At 40.7% G+C, this 15,684-nt stretch overlaps 1 protein-coding gene across 1 annotated transcript; it reads left to right on the forward strand.

Annotated features, from left to right (window-relative positions):
• Positions 1-796: 796 nt before the first annotated feature.
• On the forward strand, positions 797-4,906 carry LOC140182336 (uncharacterized). Its single transcript, XM_072228501.1, has 7 exons — positions 797-1,092; positions 1,822-1,900; positions 2,021-2,359; positions 3,200-3,729; positions 3,847-4,185; positions 4,390-4,784; positions 4,887-4,906. The coding sequence occupies exons 1-7, from the start codon at positions 797-799 to the stop codon at positions 4,904-4,906; spliced, it is 1,998 nt and encodes a 665-aa protein (XP_072084602.1).
• Positions 4,907-15,684: the final 10,778 nt, after the last annotated feature.

Raw genomic sequence — 15,684 nt, forward strand, 5'->3', positions numbered from 1 at the left:
AGGTAAAGCTTAGGCTAATTAGGGTATTACATTTAGTGGTATTAGAGCAGTTCGTCCTCGTGAGCCTGAGGGATGGACCGATTGTGCTTCGTTGCATACTCTGTGTGTCTTTTCTTTGATGCTATTAGGTTATCTACTTGATATATGCATAGCATTCTTGTTTGTGAGTGCTTGTTTGGGATAATTGAAGCACTAGACTTTTGATATTGAGACTGATCACCTTGATATCGATTGTTTGGTGTAGACAGGAACCCTAATGGCCACTCGTGGGTGAGGTCAAACACGTACACAGGAAAGTAGGAATGAGCAACCAGCTGATAACCATGCCGAGTTCATGGCGGCCATGGCTAACTTAGCGAACACCATGGAAGCGAATGCTGCTGCGACTTTGCAAGCTGTGCAGAGATTGGGCCAACCGGCCAGGAACAGAAATGGCAATGGGAATGGCGAAGGGAATGCCAATGATAATGGTGAAGGTAACGGCGATAACACGGGAGGAGTTTCGATGACCTTGGCAACGTTCCTCAAGGTTCATCTGCCAACTTTCTGAGGGTCCACAAATCCTACTGAAGCGGACCACTGGTTCCAGGCTATGGAGCGTGCTTTACAGGCGCAACATGTTCCTCTTAATCAATATGTAGAGTTTGTCGCTTATCAGCTAGCGGGCGAGGCCCAGCCCTAGTGGCAAGCTGAGTGTCATTTGCTACAGCTTCAGAATGCCAACATTCTATGGGAGGTGTTCCAAACGGCTTTCTATAAGAAATACTTCCCTGAGTCTGCAAGGGAAGCAAAGGAGATGGAGCTAATGCAGTTGAAGCAAGGTTCCATGTCTGTGGCAGAGTACACTAACAAGTTCGAAGAGCTTTGTAGGTTTTCTCGGGTGTGTCAGGGTGACCCGGAGACTTTTGAGAGGTGGAGGTGCATTAAGTACCAAAGGGGTTTGAAGGAGAGCATTATGACTACTGTGGCTCCTATGGAGATCTGTGTCTTCTCCGACTTGGTGAATAAGGCTAGGGTAGTGGAGGAGTATGCCAAGATCGTGGCAGCATCTAAGGACACTCATGGAGGGAGTTCTAGTCGTAGGCGTGGCAAGTATTTTCATCCGAGAGGACAAAGCTTCAAAAGAGGAGGATATGTGCCTCAAGGCTAAGGAGGCTTCAGAAAGAATAATCAGAATCAGTTTCAGTATGCTAAGGGAAGAGGAAATCAGAGTAAGGATTCTCCGGATTTAGCTTGTAATCGTTGTGGACGTTTTCACCCTTATGACTCATGCAAGATTGGTTTAGGTGGTTGGTTCAAGTGTGGGTTGCCTGGCCACATTGTGAGGGATTGCCCTCGTGGGAGGAACCAGAATGTGGGCCAGAGTCAGCATTAAGTTCGAGTCTTTACTGTGAATGCCAAGGATGCTTCTAAGGCGGATCATTTGATGAGAGGTATATGTCTAATTCGTGATAAATCCTTAGTTGCATTATATGATACTGGAGCTTCGCATTCGTTTATTTTATTTGCTAAAGTTGAGGAATTAGGCTTGAAAATGTCAGAGTTACCTTTTGATCTGCATGTACATACTCCGCATCAAACAGTTATGACTAAGTCAGGTTGTAGACAAGTAGGTTTCAAGCTTGAGAGTAGAGATTTTGTCCATGATTTGATCTGTTTACCAATGGTGGGACTTGAAATGATTTTGGGGTTTGATTGGTTGTCGAAGAATCGGGTTTTGTTGGATTGCTTTGAACGGACAATTCGGTTTATGCCGGAAGGAGAAAATGGAGCAGTGGTAGCTATGGGATATTACCTGAACTCTGTAATGGTGCATTGTAGTAGGGAGGAGAGTCAGGGTTATATTTTGTTGGCTGCTAATGCGTTGGGTGATGCCCAGAACTTAGATCAGATACCGATGGTTAAAGATTTTCCAGAAGTGTTCCCAGAAGATATCCCGGAGTTCCCACCTCAAAGGGAAAATTGAATTTGCGATCGAATTGGTGTCGGGAGCCGGACCAGTGTCGATTGCGCCATATAGAATGGCTCCGATAGAGCTGGCAGAGTTAAAGATTTAGTTGGAAGAGCTTCTGAACAAGAGGTTCATTCGACTGAGTGTATCACCGTGGGAGCGCCAGTTTTATTGGTAAAGAAGAAAGATGGAGGAATGCACTTGTGTGTGGATTACCGACAGTTGAATAAGGTGACTGTGAAGAACAAGTACCCGCTGCCAAGAATAGATGACTTGATGGATCAATTACAAGGAGCTAGAGTGTTTTCCAAGATAGATTTCAAATCTGGTTACCATCAAATCAGGGTGAAAGAGGATGATATTCCTAAGACGGCGTTTAGGACACACTATGGACACTACGAGTTTGCAGTAATGTCCTTTGGGTTAACGAATGCACCTGTTGTTTTCGTGGATTACATGAACAGAGTGTTTCGTCCCTTTTTGGACAAATTCATGGTGGTTTTCATAGATGACATCTTGGTTTACTCTAAAACGGTGAAAGAGCATAAGGAGCACTTGAGGATTGTGATGCAAATCCTAAAGGAAAGGAAGTTGTACGGTAAGCTGTCAAAGTGTGAGTTTTGGAAGGAGGAAGTGAAGTTCTTAGGCCATGTGGTGAGTAAAGGAGGAATAGCGGTGGATCCTTCTAAGGTAGAAGCGGTGATGGAATGGGAAAGACCGACGACTGTGACGGAAGTCAGGAGCTTTTTGGGCTTAGCTGGATATTATCGGAGATTTATCGAAGGATTTTCCCGAATTGCGCTACCGATGACGAAATTAACGGGGAAAGAGGTGCCATTTGTATGGACGTCGGAGTGCGAAGAGAGTTTTCAAACTTTAAAGCAGAGATTAACTTCAGCACCTATTCTAATCTTACCGGAACTGCATGAACCGTTTGAAGTATTTTGTGATGCGTCATTGAAAGGTTTGGGTTGCGTGTTGATGCAACATCAAAATGTGGTGGCTTACGCATCGCGTCAGCTGAGACTGCATGAGGTGAATTACCCCACTCATGACTTGGAATTAGCGGCGATTGTGTTTGCATTGAAGATTTGGAGACACCACTTGTATGGAGTGCGGTTTAGCATCTTTTCTAATCATAAGAGTCTCAAGTACATCTTTGATCAGAAAGAGCTAAATATGCGTCAGAGGAGGTGGATGAAGTTGCTTAAAGATTATGATTTTGAGCTGAGTTATCATCCTGGAAAGGTGAATGTAGTAGCAGATGCATTCAGTTGGAAATCTTTAATAATAGCTTGGATGAGAATCAAGGAAGAGGAGCTAGTAGATAAGTTTGTAGACCTTAAGCTGGACATTAGTGAAGTTGCCGGAAGAGCTTGTTTGAACCAGCTTCAAATCTCAAGCACGTTTAAATCGAAAATACAAAGGGCTCAGCAAGATGAGCAGATGCTTCAGCAATTGTTTCAACCAGTTTGTGGTAAAAGGCGCGAAGAATTCACTAAGGATGATGAAGGGTTGTGGAGGTACAAGGGAAGAATTTGTATACCGGACGTTGGGAGTTTGAGACAAGATTTGTTGTCAGAAGCTCACAACAGTGGGTTTTCCATTCATCCCGAAAGCACGAAGATGTATTATGACTTGAAGAGGATGTTCTGGTGGCCTGGAATGAAGGGTGATGTAGCAATAGTAGTATCCAAGTGTTTAACTTATCAGAAAGTGAAGATAGAGCATCAGAAACCATCAGGAACGCTACAACCCCTTCAGATTCCTCAGTGGAAGTGGGAAGGAATTGCGATGGATTTTGTGACCGGTTTACCGAGGACTAGGTCGGGATTTGATGCGATTTGGGTGATCGTGGATCGCTTAACCAAATCCGCTCATTTTCTGCCTATCAGAATAAACTGTTCTATAGAAGAGTTGGCGAGATTATACATCAAGGAGATAGTAAGGTTGCATGGTGTGCCGTCAAGCATAGTATCGGACCGTGATCCCCGTTTCACCTCAAGGTTTTGTGGAACTTTCCAAAGAGCTTTCGATACGAAGTTATGTCTTAGTACGACGTATCATCCACAGACAGATGGACAATCAGAAAGGACTATTCAGACGTTGGAAGATATGCTAAGAGCATGTGTGTTGGATCAACCTAGAAGTTGGGATCGTTACATGTCGTTGGTGGAGTTTGCATATAACAAAAATTTTCATGCGAGCAATGAGATGGCTTCGTATGAGGCTTTGTATGGACGGAAGTGCCAGTCTTCACTTTGTTGGTATGAATCTGGTGAAGCAAGTGTATTGGGTCCAGATGTGGTAGCAGAGACTACTGAGAAGGTTAAGAGAATACGAGAAAGGATTTTGACTGCTTAGAGTCGACAAAAGAGTTATGCAGATCAAAGAAGGAAACTGTTAGAGTTTGAAGTAGGAGAACACGTATTCCTTAGGGTTACACCAACAACTGGGATTGGAAGAGCAATCAAGACCAAGAAGTTGAACCCAAGATATATAAGACCGTTTGAGATTTTGAAGAGATTCGGGCTGGTGGCATATCAAGTAGCTTTGCCACCTCATCTGTCTAACTTGCATGACGTATTCCACATGTCACAACTCCATAAGTACACGTCGGATGCGGCTCATGTGTTGGAGCCTGAATCGGTTGAGTTGAAAGAGAACTTGACTTTCCAAGTAACGCCAGTGAGGATCGATGACAGTAGTGTGAAGAAGCTGCGAGGAAAGGATGACCCATTGGTTAAAGTTGCTTGGGAGCGAGCCGGAGTAGAAGAGCACACTTGGGAATTGGAGTCTGAGATGCAAAAGAATTATCCCGAACTTTTCTCAGGTAATTCAAATTTTGAGGGCAAAATTTCTTATTTGGTGGGGAGAATGTAAGAACCGTAACTAATCAACCAGTTAATTAAGTAATTAATATTTCCCAAATTAGGCTTCGAAAAGTTAGAGTGAGAATTTCAGGATTTAAAGGTGATTTTCGGACTCAGTAGATCTTTCTGAGTCAGAAAATGTACTTTCTGCGAAAAACCGTGAAAAACTGCAAACCGACAGTTGAACCGGTTGAACCGGTTCAAGTCTACCCGGTACTGCACGAGAAAAAGTGAAAACCGGTGAAAGCCTTAGAAAAATGTTAGGAATGGAAAATCGGGCGTTAATTTTAAAGGTTTGGCCCGAAGTTAGGCCAAACGGGCTAAAAACGCTAACGGGTTGGACTGGGCCCAAGTTGGGCCCAAGCCCAACATATAAAAGGGTTCATAAGTGAACCCATTTCAGCATAACACCTAAACAAACACACTCACACAGCTGAGAAATAGAAGAAGACAGAAACCCCATGGTTACTATTCGTCTCAATCTTCCAAAGCTCATATCTTGAGCTAGAGAGCTCCGATCGCCGCACCGTTTGTGGCTACGCGTTTCTTGTGAAGAGTTATACAAAAACCATATAAGAAACTAATAAGGAAAGCTTGAATCCTTCTCAGTTTCTCTCCTCAAAATTTTTGGTTTATAGGGTTTTTGAATAAATGAGTTTTGTGATTTTGGATGTTTAGGTTTGCTCTAATCCTTGCTTAGCCTTGGATTCTTGCTAGTAAATATATTGGAGAAGGTAAGAGCCACTAAACCCTTGTGACTTTATGTTCAATTGGAACCCTAGGTTGATTTGAGGTGATTTATATGTATATAGTTTGATTATTGTGCCTTTGGGAGCTCTTGGAACTTAATTGTGCTTATTGGAGTGGAATTGAAAGCTTGGATTGTGGTTGGAAGCTTCTTTGTTCTAAGTTGGAATTTGGGTGCATAAAAGGAATCGGCCAAGGTATAGTTTCGGTTTCTTCTATGTAGTATATAATATTCATGGACACATAGGCTAGTGACCAATAAGATAGGTTGAACTAAAATGATGGTTGGTGTGTTAAATATTGATGAATTGATGAATGTTGGGTTGATTTGTGATGAATTATAATGATGAGATGATGTTGAATGATTGTATGGATTGGAAGTTGGTTCCTTATGATAATTTTAGTGTTGTGATTTATGAAATGGTGGGTTTGATGGTATGGTGATTTTGATCATAAGTGCTATATAGTTGATGTTGGAATTGAGAGTAATGAAATGAGAAGGAGAATGTGGTAAGGTTGGTGTATTATGATACAACAGGTACATTTTGATGAAAAATGGAGTTTTGGATGGTTTGGTATGATGTGGTATGGGTATGGTAAGATATGGTGGTAATTGTAAAGTTTGGTAAAGTTGGATTTTTGGGTGAACTTTGTCTGATCATAACTTTTGCCTCGATTTTTGAAATTGATTGAAATTTTCGTATAATTAAAGATCTTTTAAAACCGTTCGAATTGATATAAAGTTTGTAAAAATTAAAATTTTGTAGAGGAAGTTATGATCATTCAAAGTTGGTGTTAAAAATCTGAAATTCTGCAAAGTTGCAGAATTCTATGATTACTGATACGTGTGGGCGCACACCCTTGTGCGAACGCACACCCTGCGAAAATTTTGACCTGTGCGGACGCACACACCTGTGCGCACGCACAGGCAGGGAAGTGCGTTCTGTTCGCAGTGCTAGCACAGCTTGTGCGCGCACATATCCAAGGAAAAACTGCAACCTGTGCGGACGCACAGGTCTGCGCGAACGCACACGTCGGGAAGGTCAATCTGTTGGGGGAGCTAGCACAGGTTATGCGAGGGAACAGATTCTGAAAATTTTGTCACCTCTGCGTACGCACACATCTTAAAATCTCCTGGGCGTGCACACGCACACACCCCTGTACGGCTGCACACGTCCTGTTTTTTAAATTTTTCTTGCTTTTCAACTATTATACCTTTCCAACAAGATTGTAAGCTTCTAAAGTACCATTTTAAGTGTTCTTGGGCTTAATTTTGAGTATTAGAACATGGGATATAACTTAAGGGTTCTAGAACATGGTTTTATGATAAATTAGAAAACAGAGGCCTAGGTTTCTGGCGTGCTGAGAATGATTTGACATTGGGTGGAGGATAAGTGATATATGTGATAAGGAATGATGAAATTTTGACATTGGAAACTGAGTTATGAATGGACAATGGTTGAGATGAGTCGAGGACTCTGATTGAGACGATGGATCTCTGTATACTGAAAATATTTTCTGAAAACCAATGAAATAATGTTTTTACTGAGATTATGAGACACTATGCACCGGGCAGGGACGGTGGTTAATCCCGCCTGTCGAGGTAGCGGCGGCGGCGTAAAGACGGTGGTTAATCCCGCTTATGTTGAGATGTGAGGTCTGAGGCAAGAGTATCCCGCTCGCATCCCTTCGGATTTATAGGGCGAGCAGGCGCCGGTACCTGGACAGTGATCTGGGCACTATATCTCAGGCGTTTCCATATGAAAAATCCGAAGGGTGACGTCTCCATGGAGATGTGTCGGGTTGGCAGTTGAACCGACAATGTGATATCACAGCCAGTAGGACAGGCATTCATCATATGCATTTCCTATCTGTTTGTTTGCTTTGCCGACTTGTAATTGTATGCCTAATTGAATAACATGCCTATTTGCCTACTTGATCTACCTATCTTGTATGCTTTTACTTGTGAATTACTTGCATTGTTATTAATTGTGCCTTCTACTGGGATTGAGGAGGTTCAGAAGACGGTGGCGATGGGATCGCATGGAGGATAGGTTGGAGAAGGCTGTGAGACAGCGGTGTTTGTTTAGAATAGAACTCCTTTAAGATAGATCACCCGATTTATTTATGATGAGGTTTATATTATGCTTATTTATTTTAGAATGCCTTAAGCTTGAATCTTGTAATGGATATGGAGCTTAGGATTGCCTTTGGCGTCCCGGGGTCTTATATCCTACATCACTGGGCACTGTTACCATACTGAGAACCCCCGGTTCTCATACCATATCTTTGTTGTATTTTTCAGATGCAGGTCGCAACCCACCTCGGTGAGTTGCTTTGGATGGTGACAGAAGCGGAGGATCCTGGATTCTTTTGGAGTCTTTTTGGATTATTTTGTTTATATGTCTCTCACTTTAGTATTTTTCTATGCCTAGAGGCTTGTATTATGAGAGAAAAACTTGTATAAGCTGTTTTTAAACTGTCAGGTTTCTGTATGGTTCTGTATACCTCTATATGGCTAGCCAGCTTAAACTCCGCAAGTCGAGGCTAGTTTCCTATGATATTATATACTTATATTTTGTTGTATCTTATCTGTTTCTTGTGCCTTAAGCTAGTAGCTCGTTAATACAGTTTGCGCTTTTCAAATCCTGTTTTTGAGTTATATCCTTCATCGGGCTTCTAGACTATAATATTCTTTCTATATAGCATATGTATGAGCTTTAGAACTGTCGTAATCTCTAGTTAACCTTTGCTTTATGACGTGAGGTAAAGCTTAGGCTAATTAGAGTGTTACACTTCTTCTATTACACATGATTGAATGCTTTATCCACTTCCTCACATAGCCACAGCCTCAAATGCATCTCATTCTTCACCAAAACATTAAACATTAAACAATCTCAACTATAAATGAAGGATAACTAAAAACGCATATTGTTGGTTGGACAACGAACAAGTTTGTATGCACCGACACTATCAAATCTCAATTATGATTTTTACGCACTGTTTTTTTGAAGAAAAAATTAAAAAATGTTACATTATATTTGTTGCGTTCAAATAAAACCACCTGGATAATTAGGAAAACGTAGCAATAAAAACTCAGCAGCTGGAATAGGCAAACAGAGGATAACAGGGAAGCAGATGAAGTTAAACATGTAGTATAAGTTGGTGCCAAGTATTGTGTGTCTGTTGATGTTTGGTTGGCATCACCATCATCAAGCTTGCCCTCGTTATACATTCTTTTCTTGATGATTAAATACTGATTAAATTTTAACGAGAGTGCTAGATCCTAATTTTTTTTAAAAATAAACTTGGGTAGAGCCGAACAGACCCGACCCGGAAGACTACTACCCCAGATTCAAACTGATCCCCCTCTCCCCACTCCCTCCCTAAACGAAACCCTGGTTCTACAATAACAACCGTCACTTTGTGAACATAATAAGACAACTAGGCACTAGCCAGCGGCAACGAGGGACGTCGGGATGGGAATCGCGGAGACAAGCTTCCCCAATTGGCGACAGCCATGTCAGCAGAATTGGGTGACGGCAGCTCCGCCAAAACCAGCACCGACGAGAAAAAGAATGGAAATGATCGGAGTTGATACAGAAGCAGCCGGTGTTGATGTAGAAGCAGCCTGATCCTAATGAAGAAGACCACCAACACTTGACGAGAGAGGCTGAAAGCAACTGCAATCTCTTCTTCTCTGTGCACACAGTGGCGGCCTTCGAAGTTGACGGCGTGAAGACGGGTGCTGGCTACTCTTGAACTTGGGAAAGCTTTAAATACATAATAATGTGATTCTTGTGAGGCGTACAAAATCCCATCCGAAAGGACCTCTCTCCTGCAAAAGTCATATTTAACAATATAATCGTGTTCTTTCCAAATTTGTAAAATGTTGAACAAAGTCAAACTAAAACTAACCCAACTAGGATGCTAGGGAGATTGCCCTCAGTACCACAGTTTGTCATATAGCCCCAGTACTTATCTTTCTCTATTTCCTATAACCGGGCAAACCACTCTAAAACACCAACTTCAAACTGCCGGGAGTGGACTCCATAATTGCTTTCAATGAATGGATCTCCCAAGTTGTTTTTGGAGAAGTGTTGAAGTTGAGAGAGTGCATTGTAGTCGAAATCCAAATTATAGGGGTAACCTGGTATAGATTCTTCACAAATTACATATGAGTATATGACTATATGAGATAGCCTATAAACTCCATAGGTGAAAAGAATGAATATGGGTCTTGAAAAGCTACACATCTTCTAGGTAATTTTTGCACAAAATGGAAGCCAGAATAATATAGATGCATTAATGAACTGTAATTGATCATAAGCATTTTTTGTTTCCCTCTAACTAGTGAAAAAAGTACTCTTCATGTGATAGACAGAAAGACTTCTTCTGTTATACATGATTGAATTCTTCATCTACTTCCTCACAAAGGCACAGCCTCAGATGCATCTCATTCTTCACTAAAGCGTTAAACATTAAACAATCTCAACTACAAATGAAGGATAACTAAAAACGCACATTGTGGGTTGGACAACGAACAAGTTTGTATGCATCGACCCTATCAAATCTCAATTATGATTTTTACGCACTTTGTTTTCTTTTAGAAAAAATTAAAAAAAATGTTACATTATATTTGTTATAATCAAATGAAACCACCTGGATAATTAGAAAAACGTAGCAATAAAACTCAGCAGCTGGAATACTAGGCAAACAGAGGAGGGAAGTAGGTGATGTTAAACATGTAGTATAAGTTGGTGCCAAGTATTGTGCGTGTGCTGATGCTTGGTTGGCATTACCGTCATCAAGCTTGCCCTAATTACACATTCTTTTCTTGATGATTAAATACTGATTAAATTTTAACGAGAGTGCTAGCACCCAAAATTTTCTTTTTTTTAAAAAAAAACTTGGGTAGAGCTAAACAGACCTAACTTGGAAGACCACTATCCCAGATTTAAACTGATCCCTATCTCTCCACTCCCTCCCTAAACGAAACTCCGGTTCTACAACAACAACCATGACTTTGTGAACATAATAAGACAACTAGGCACTGGCTAGTGGCAACGAGGGATGCCGAGATGGAAATCGTGGAGACAATCTTCCCTAATCGGCAACAGCCACAGCAGCGGAACTGGGTGACAGCGGCTCTACCAAAACTAGCACCGACGAGAAAAAGAGAGGCAAGAATTGGAGTTGATGCAGAAGCAGCCAGTGTTGATGTAGAAGCAGCCTGATCCTTAAGAAGAAGACCACCAACACTTGACGAGAGAGGCTGAAACCGACCGTAATCTCTTCTTCTCTGTACACACAGTGGCGGCCTTCGAAGTTGACGGGGTGAAGATGGGGGATGGCTACTCTTGAACTTGGGAAAGCTTTAAATACAGAATAATGTGATTCTTGTTAGGCATACAAAATCCCATTCGAAAGGACCTCTCTCCCGCAAATGTCATATTTAACAATATAATCATGTTCTTTCCAAATTCGCAAAATGTTGAACAAAGTCAAACTAAAACTAACCCAACTAGGATGCCATGGAGATTGCCCTCAGTACCACAGTTTGTCATATAGCCCAGTACTCATCTTTCTCTATTTCCCATAACCGGGCAAACCAGTCCAAAACACCAACTTCAAACTACCGGGAGTAGACTCCATAATTGCTTTCAATAAATAGATCTCCCAGGTTGTTTATGGAGAAGGGATGAAGTTGAGAGAGTGCACCGTAGTCGAAATCTAAATTATAGGGGTAACCTGGCATAGATTGTTCACAAATTACATATAAGTATATGACTATATGAGATAGCCTATTTACTGCATAGGTTAAAAGAATGAATATGGGCCTTGAAAAGCTACACATTTTCTAGGTAATTTTTGGAAAAAAATGGAAGCCAGAATAATATAGATGCATTAATGAACTGTAATAGATCATAAACGTTTTTCTTTTCCTACTAACTTGTGAAAAAAGCACTCTTCATGTAATAGACAGAAAGACTTCTTCTATTATATATGATTGAATGCTTCATCTACTTCCTCACACAGGCACAGCCTCAAATGCATCTCATTCTTCACCAAAACATTGAACATTAAACAATCTCAACTATAAATGAAGGATAACTAAAAACGCACATTGTGGGTTGGACAACAAACAAGTTTGTATGCACCGACACTATCAAATCTCAATTATGATTTTTATGCACTTTGTTTTTTTGATGAAAAAATTAAAAAATGTTACATTATATTTGTTGCGTTCAAATGAAACCACCTGGATAATTAGAAAAACGCATCAATAAAAACTCAGCAGCTGGAATACTGGGCAAATAGAGGATAACAGGAAAGCAGGTGATGTTAAACATGTAGTATAAGTTGGTGCCAAGTATTAAATTCAGAAAGCAAGATTTAAATATCTAAACTCACTATCTCAGGCAAGTACGATGCAAATTTGAAGAGAAAATCTTCAAAGTACAGCTAAATCCACAAAATTCATAGAAATGAAATACCGAAAGGGAAAATTGAAGAAGGAGACAGAGAAAACTTTCGGAACGCGAAAAGAAGAGTGAATTTAGGATTCTTCCTTGTTTTGACCACTTTTTCATGATGGAATCTGATTGCATTAAAGTCCCCTATCACAATCATCTTTTCGTCCCCAATTTGAACTCTTTGCAGTATTCTTTCAAATTGTTCTCTTCTTCTTGTTTCATCTATGGTTAAATAAACCCCAATTGCCTCCCATTGTTGATTATATTCCACATGGTGACACTTGAAGTGAATAAAAAACCTTCCTGCTCAATAACTTGCAAATTAATGCCTTCCTTCCATGCGACTGCCATGCCTCCTGCCTGACCCACCAGATCCACCGTGAAACAATTTGTAAAACCTACCCTCCTAACAACCCTCTCCACTGTCAAAGCATTCTTTTTAGTTTCACATAGAAACAATGCTTCGAGGGAATGGAATATTGTGATCCCTTGGATGTTGTGAACTGTCAGGGGGTTTTCCAAACTCCGACAGTTCCACATCAGCATCTTCATCCCTCCTTGGGTGCCATATATTGGGTGGTACCTTCTCCCATGCTTGTTGATATATCCACTACTTGACACTGTCTCTTCCTATTCGTCATGTCTTGCAACCCCATATTGCTCCACTTAGATCCTGAGACCGATTTGAGGGTTGGTTCCCTTCGGGCTAACTATTTCAACTTTAGCTTGCTGCCTCCATTACCCTCCTCACTTTGGCTTGTTGCTTCGAAGGTGAATAAATTGTTAGAATTTGTAGGTTCTATCAAATTCTCCTCCCTCACCTTGTTCTGTTTTCTTCTTTCCAGCCCTGGGTCACTCTCTCCCACTTCCTCATGTCCTCCTTATGGATTTTCTATTTTTCTCCCCACTTGTTCAGCTCTTAGCCACGATTATTCCTCCTTTGACTATCCAACCGCCGTATCCTCCAAATTCTGCTGGCAATTTCTCACTTCATGACCAAGAAAACCACAATAATAACAAAAGTTATCGATACGTTCGTATTTCAGGTTCACCTCCATTACTTTCTAATTATTGCCTAAAATTGTAATGGATCTTCTTAGTGGTTTTGTGATGTCCAGCATCACTTTCATCTTTAGCAATCGGTCCTCCTTACCCCTTATTGAAAACAGATCTGTCTCTAACACACTCCCAAGTGTTTCTTCTATTTTGCTGCCCAGGTTTCTTATTTTGCATTGTTATGGTAATCCCCATAGTTGAACCCATGTTGGAATCGTTGCAAACTCCTCATCTTTAATCTTCTAGTCCTCATTCCACCTTCGTAGATTCAAAATGTAATTTTTGAAAAGCTAAGGTGCACCTCTTTCAATCCTGATCAAGCCTGTTTCATTGTCGAAAAAGAATTAGAACAAGTTCCACCCATGATCCAGGACTTTGAAACCTATTAGTTGGCTCCAGATCGTATATAAAGCTGCCTCAATAGTCGCTGGACTAATTTTCCGACCTAAAAACAGCCTGCCTACAAGACTCCTCGAGCATTTTTTTATCCCATCTTTTATGTCCTCATCATTGAACAAAATGACTGTTTCTTCATTTGTCACAATAGTATTGGTAGCATGAATTCGATTGGCAGCATGTGCTGCCATTGTTTCCTAGTAGTCTTCTATGAGACGGGCTTACAATTAAGGATTCTCCTGAAAAAAAAACCCTAGCAGAGCAGAGTACACAAACAAACCTTAGAAAACAAGGCACTTACTCAAAAGACTTGAACACTTGACATGCATATTGTATTATTCTGCAAACTAAAACTTGCATTTCAATTGGCGTAATAATATATAATTAATTCCTTATAAAATGGAGAGTTGTAATTATTTATGGAACAAAAGCTTCTGTCTTGGGTTTGTGTTTCTTCTGATTGCTCAATGCCTCTATATGTTGCTAAGACAGTGCACGCGCAAGGCACGAATGTAGGGTACGGTTCTAGCTAACATCATGTCTTGAAGCTGAGTTTATAGTTAGATCAACGCACTACAAGAAAAAGGCATGTCGACACACTTTTTTCCACGCTTTTAAAGCATGCCCAAAAGTGGTCAATGGCCACGCTTTTGTGAGGAGGGTCACTGATTTGTGTTTTGGCCACACTTTTTTTTGCCACGCTTGAAAAGCGTGGCCATAGAGAGAAATCGACATGCTTTTACGAGGGTAGCCACTTATTTGAAATTTGGCCACGCTTTTTTGTTGTCACGCTTGAAAAGCGTGACCATAGAGGAAAATCGACACGCTTTTACAAGCGCGCCACTTATTTGAAATTTGGCCACGTTTTTTTTTGCCACGCTTGAAAAGCGTGTCCATAAAGAGAAACCGGCACACTTGAAAAGTGTGGCTATCCTGTGTTTATTGTGGCACCCTACAAAAACGTGCCGATAGAATTTTCTCCCCTAAAATTTAGTTTCCCACCTATTTTTTTCTACACTTTATTTTTTTTCTAAGTTTTCAATTTTAACCCTAAAAGTGTAACAACAGCACACTAGTTTTAGGAAAAACTACCAAAAGTATCCATGAAGTTTACGAACGCTGACAAAGGTACCCATAAACTAAGGAAATTAACGCTGTACCCATGAAAGATTGGTTCCGTATGACAAAAGTATCCAAATCTTAATTTTTTGTTGATTTTTTAATAAAATTTGTAAACTACCCTACACTCAATCTCAACTCACTTTTTCAACTTTTCATAACTCAATTTGCACCAACTCTTGCCATGAAGTCCAAAACTACTCCTACAACAAACCAAACCGAAATCAATGGTAGTGGTGGTGGTGGTAGAGGATCGGACCTCAACCGATTCACTCATAAGTTTATAATTCATACCCAAACCAAATTAATCAAACACCAAAAAATACTCAAAACATAAAAATTTTCAAATCCATTCATCCAATTTCAATTCACTTTAGCAAAACTAGAAATAGAAAAAGCCATCAACCATAAAAAATCAACAAATCCATTCATCCAATTTGAAATTTATTTCAGCAAAAATCAAAAGTAGAAGTAGCCATCAACTGGATCTTCTGTAAATCAATCTCAGCCTTCATAAAAAATAGAAGCGGATTTAAAAAAAATAGAATAGTATCATTTTAGTAGTAACTAAATCAATTTCTGAAAAGAAGAAAAATAAAATAAAAATGTTTAAAAAAAAGAAATAACTTTTTTCTTTGCCGGCCGACTGTAACATCGTCAATGGCAGAACTTCCATCCACAATGCCGCCTCCCTTTCTTCTCTGATTTCTCTTTACCGAACCCGCTTTCTGCATGCAAGAGTACCACGACCCCTCTCTCTTCTCAGGTGTGCGACGACGGTGTTCTCCTCATCTGGGTCAGACGCGCCATGACGACGTTCTCCTCGACTACAACAGGCGCGCCACAGCAGCATTCTCCTCAGGTTGGGTCACAGGTGTGCGATGAAGGTGTTGTAGTCACCTTAATAGTGAGAGAGAGAAGCAGTGAGAGGGGAAGAGATTGGCAGTAATAGAGTAGGTGGGTGGCGGACGGCAATGAGGAGGTAGAAGGAGAGTTTCTGTGACTCTGTAAGGGTTTTTAAGGGATAAGTGAGGAGAGAGGAAGAAGAGAAGAGAGGGAGTGACGG

This window comes from Arachis hypogaea, chromosome 19 (assembly GCF_003086295.3).
Source record: "Arachis hypogaea cultivar Tifrunner chromosome 19, arahy.Tifrunner.gnm2.J5K5, whole genome shotgun sequence".
NCBI lineage: Eukaryota > Viridiplantae > Streptophyta > Magnoliopsida > Fabales > Fabaceae > Arachis > Arachis hypogaea.

What these genes read in the sequence shown, in the direction of transcription:
- LOC140182336 (XM_072228501.1), top strand. Translation starts at nt 797, where the DNA reads ATGGAGCTAATGCAGTTGAAGCAAGGTTCCATGTCTGTGGCAGAGTAC. An exon ending in ACTTAGATCAGATACCGATG is followed by an intron (nt 1,901 to 2,020) that starts GTTAAAGATTTT and finishes TGCGCCATATAG; the next exon opens with AATGGCTCCGATAGAGCTGG. An exon ending in TTATCCCGAACTTTTCTCAG is followed by an intron (nt 4,785 to 4,886) that starts GTAATTCAAATT and finishes TTCCCAAATTAG; the next exon opens with GCTTCGAAAAGTTAGAGTGA.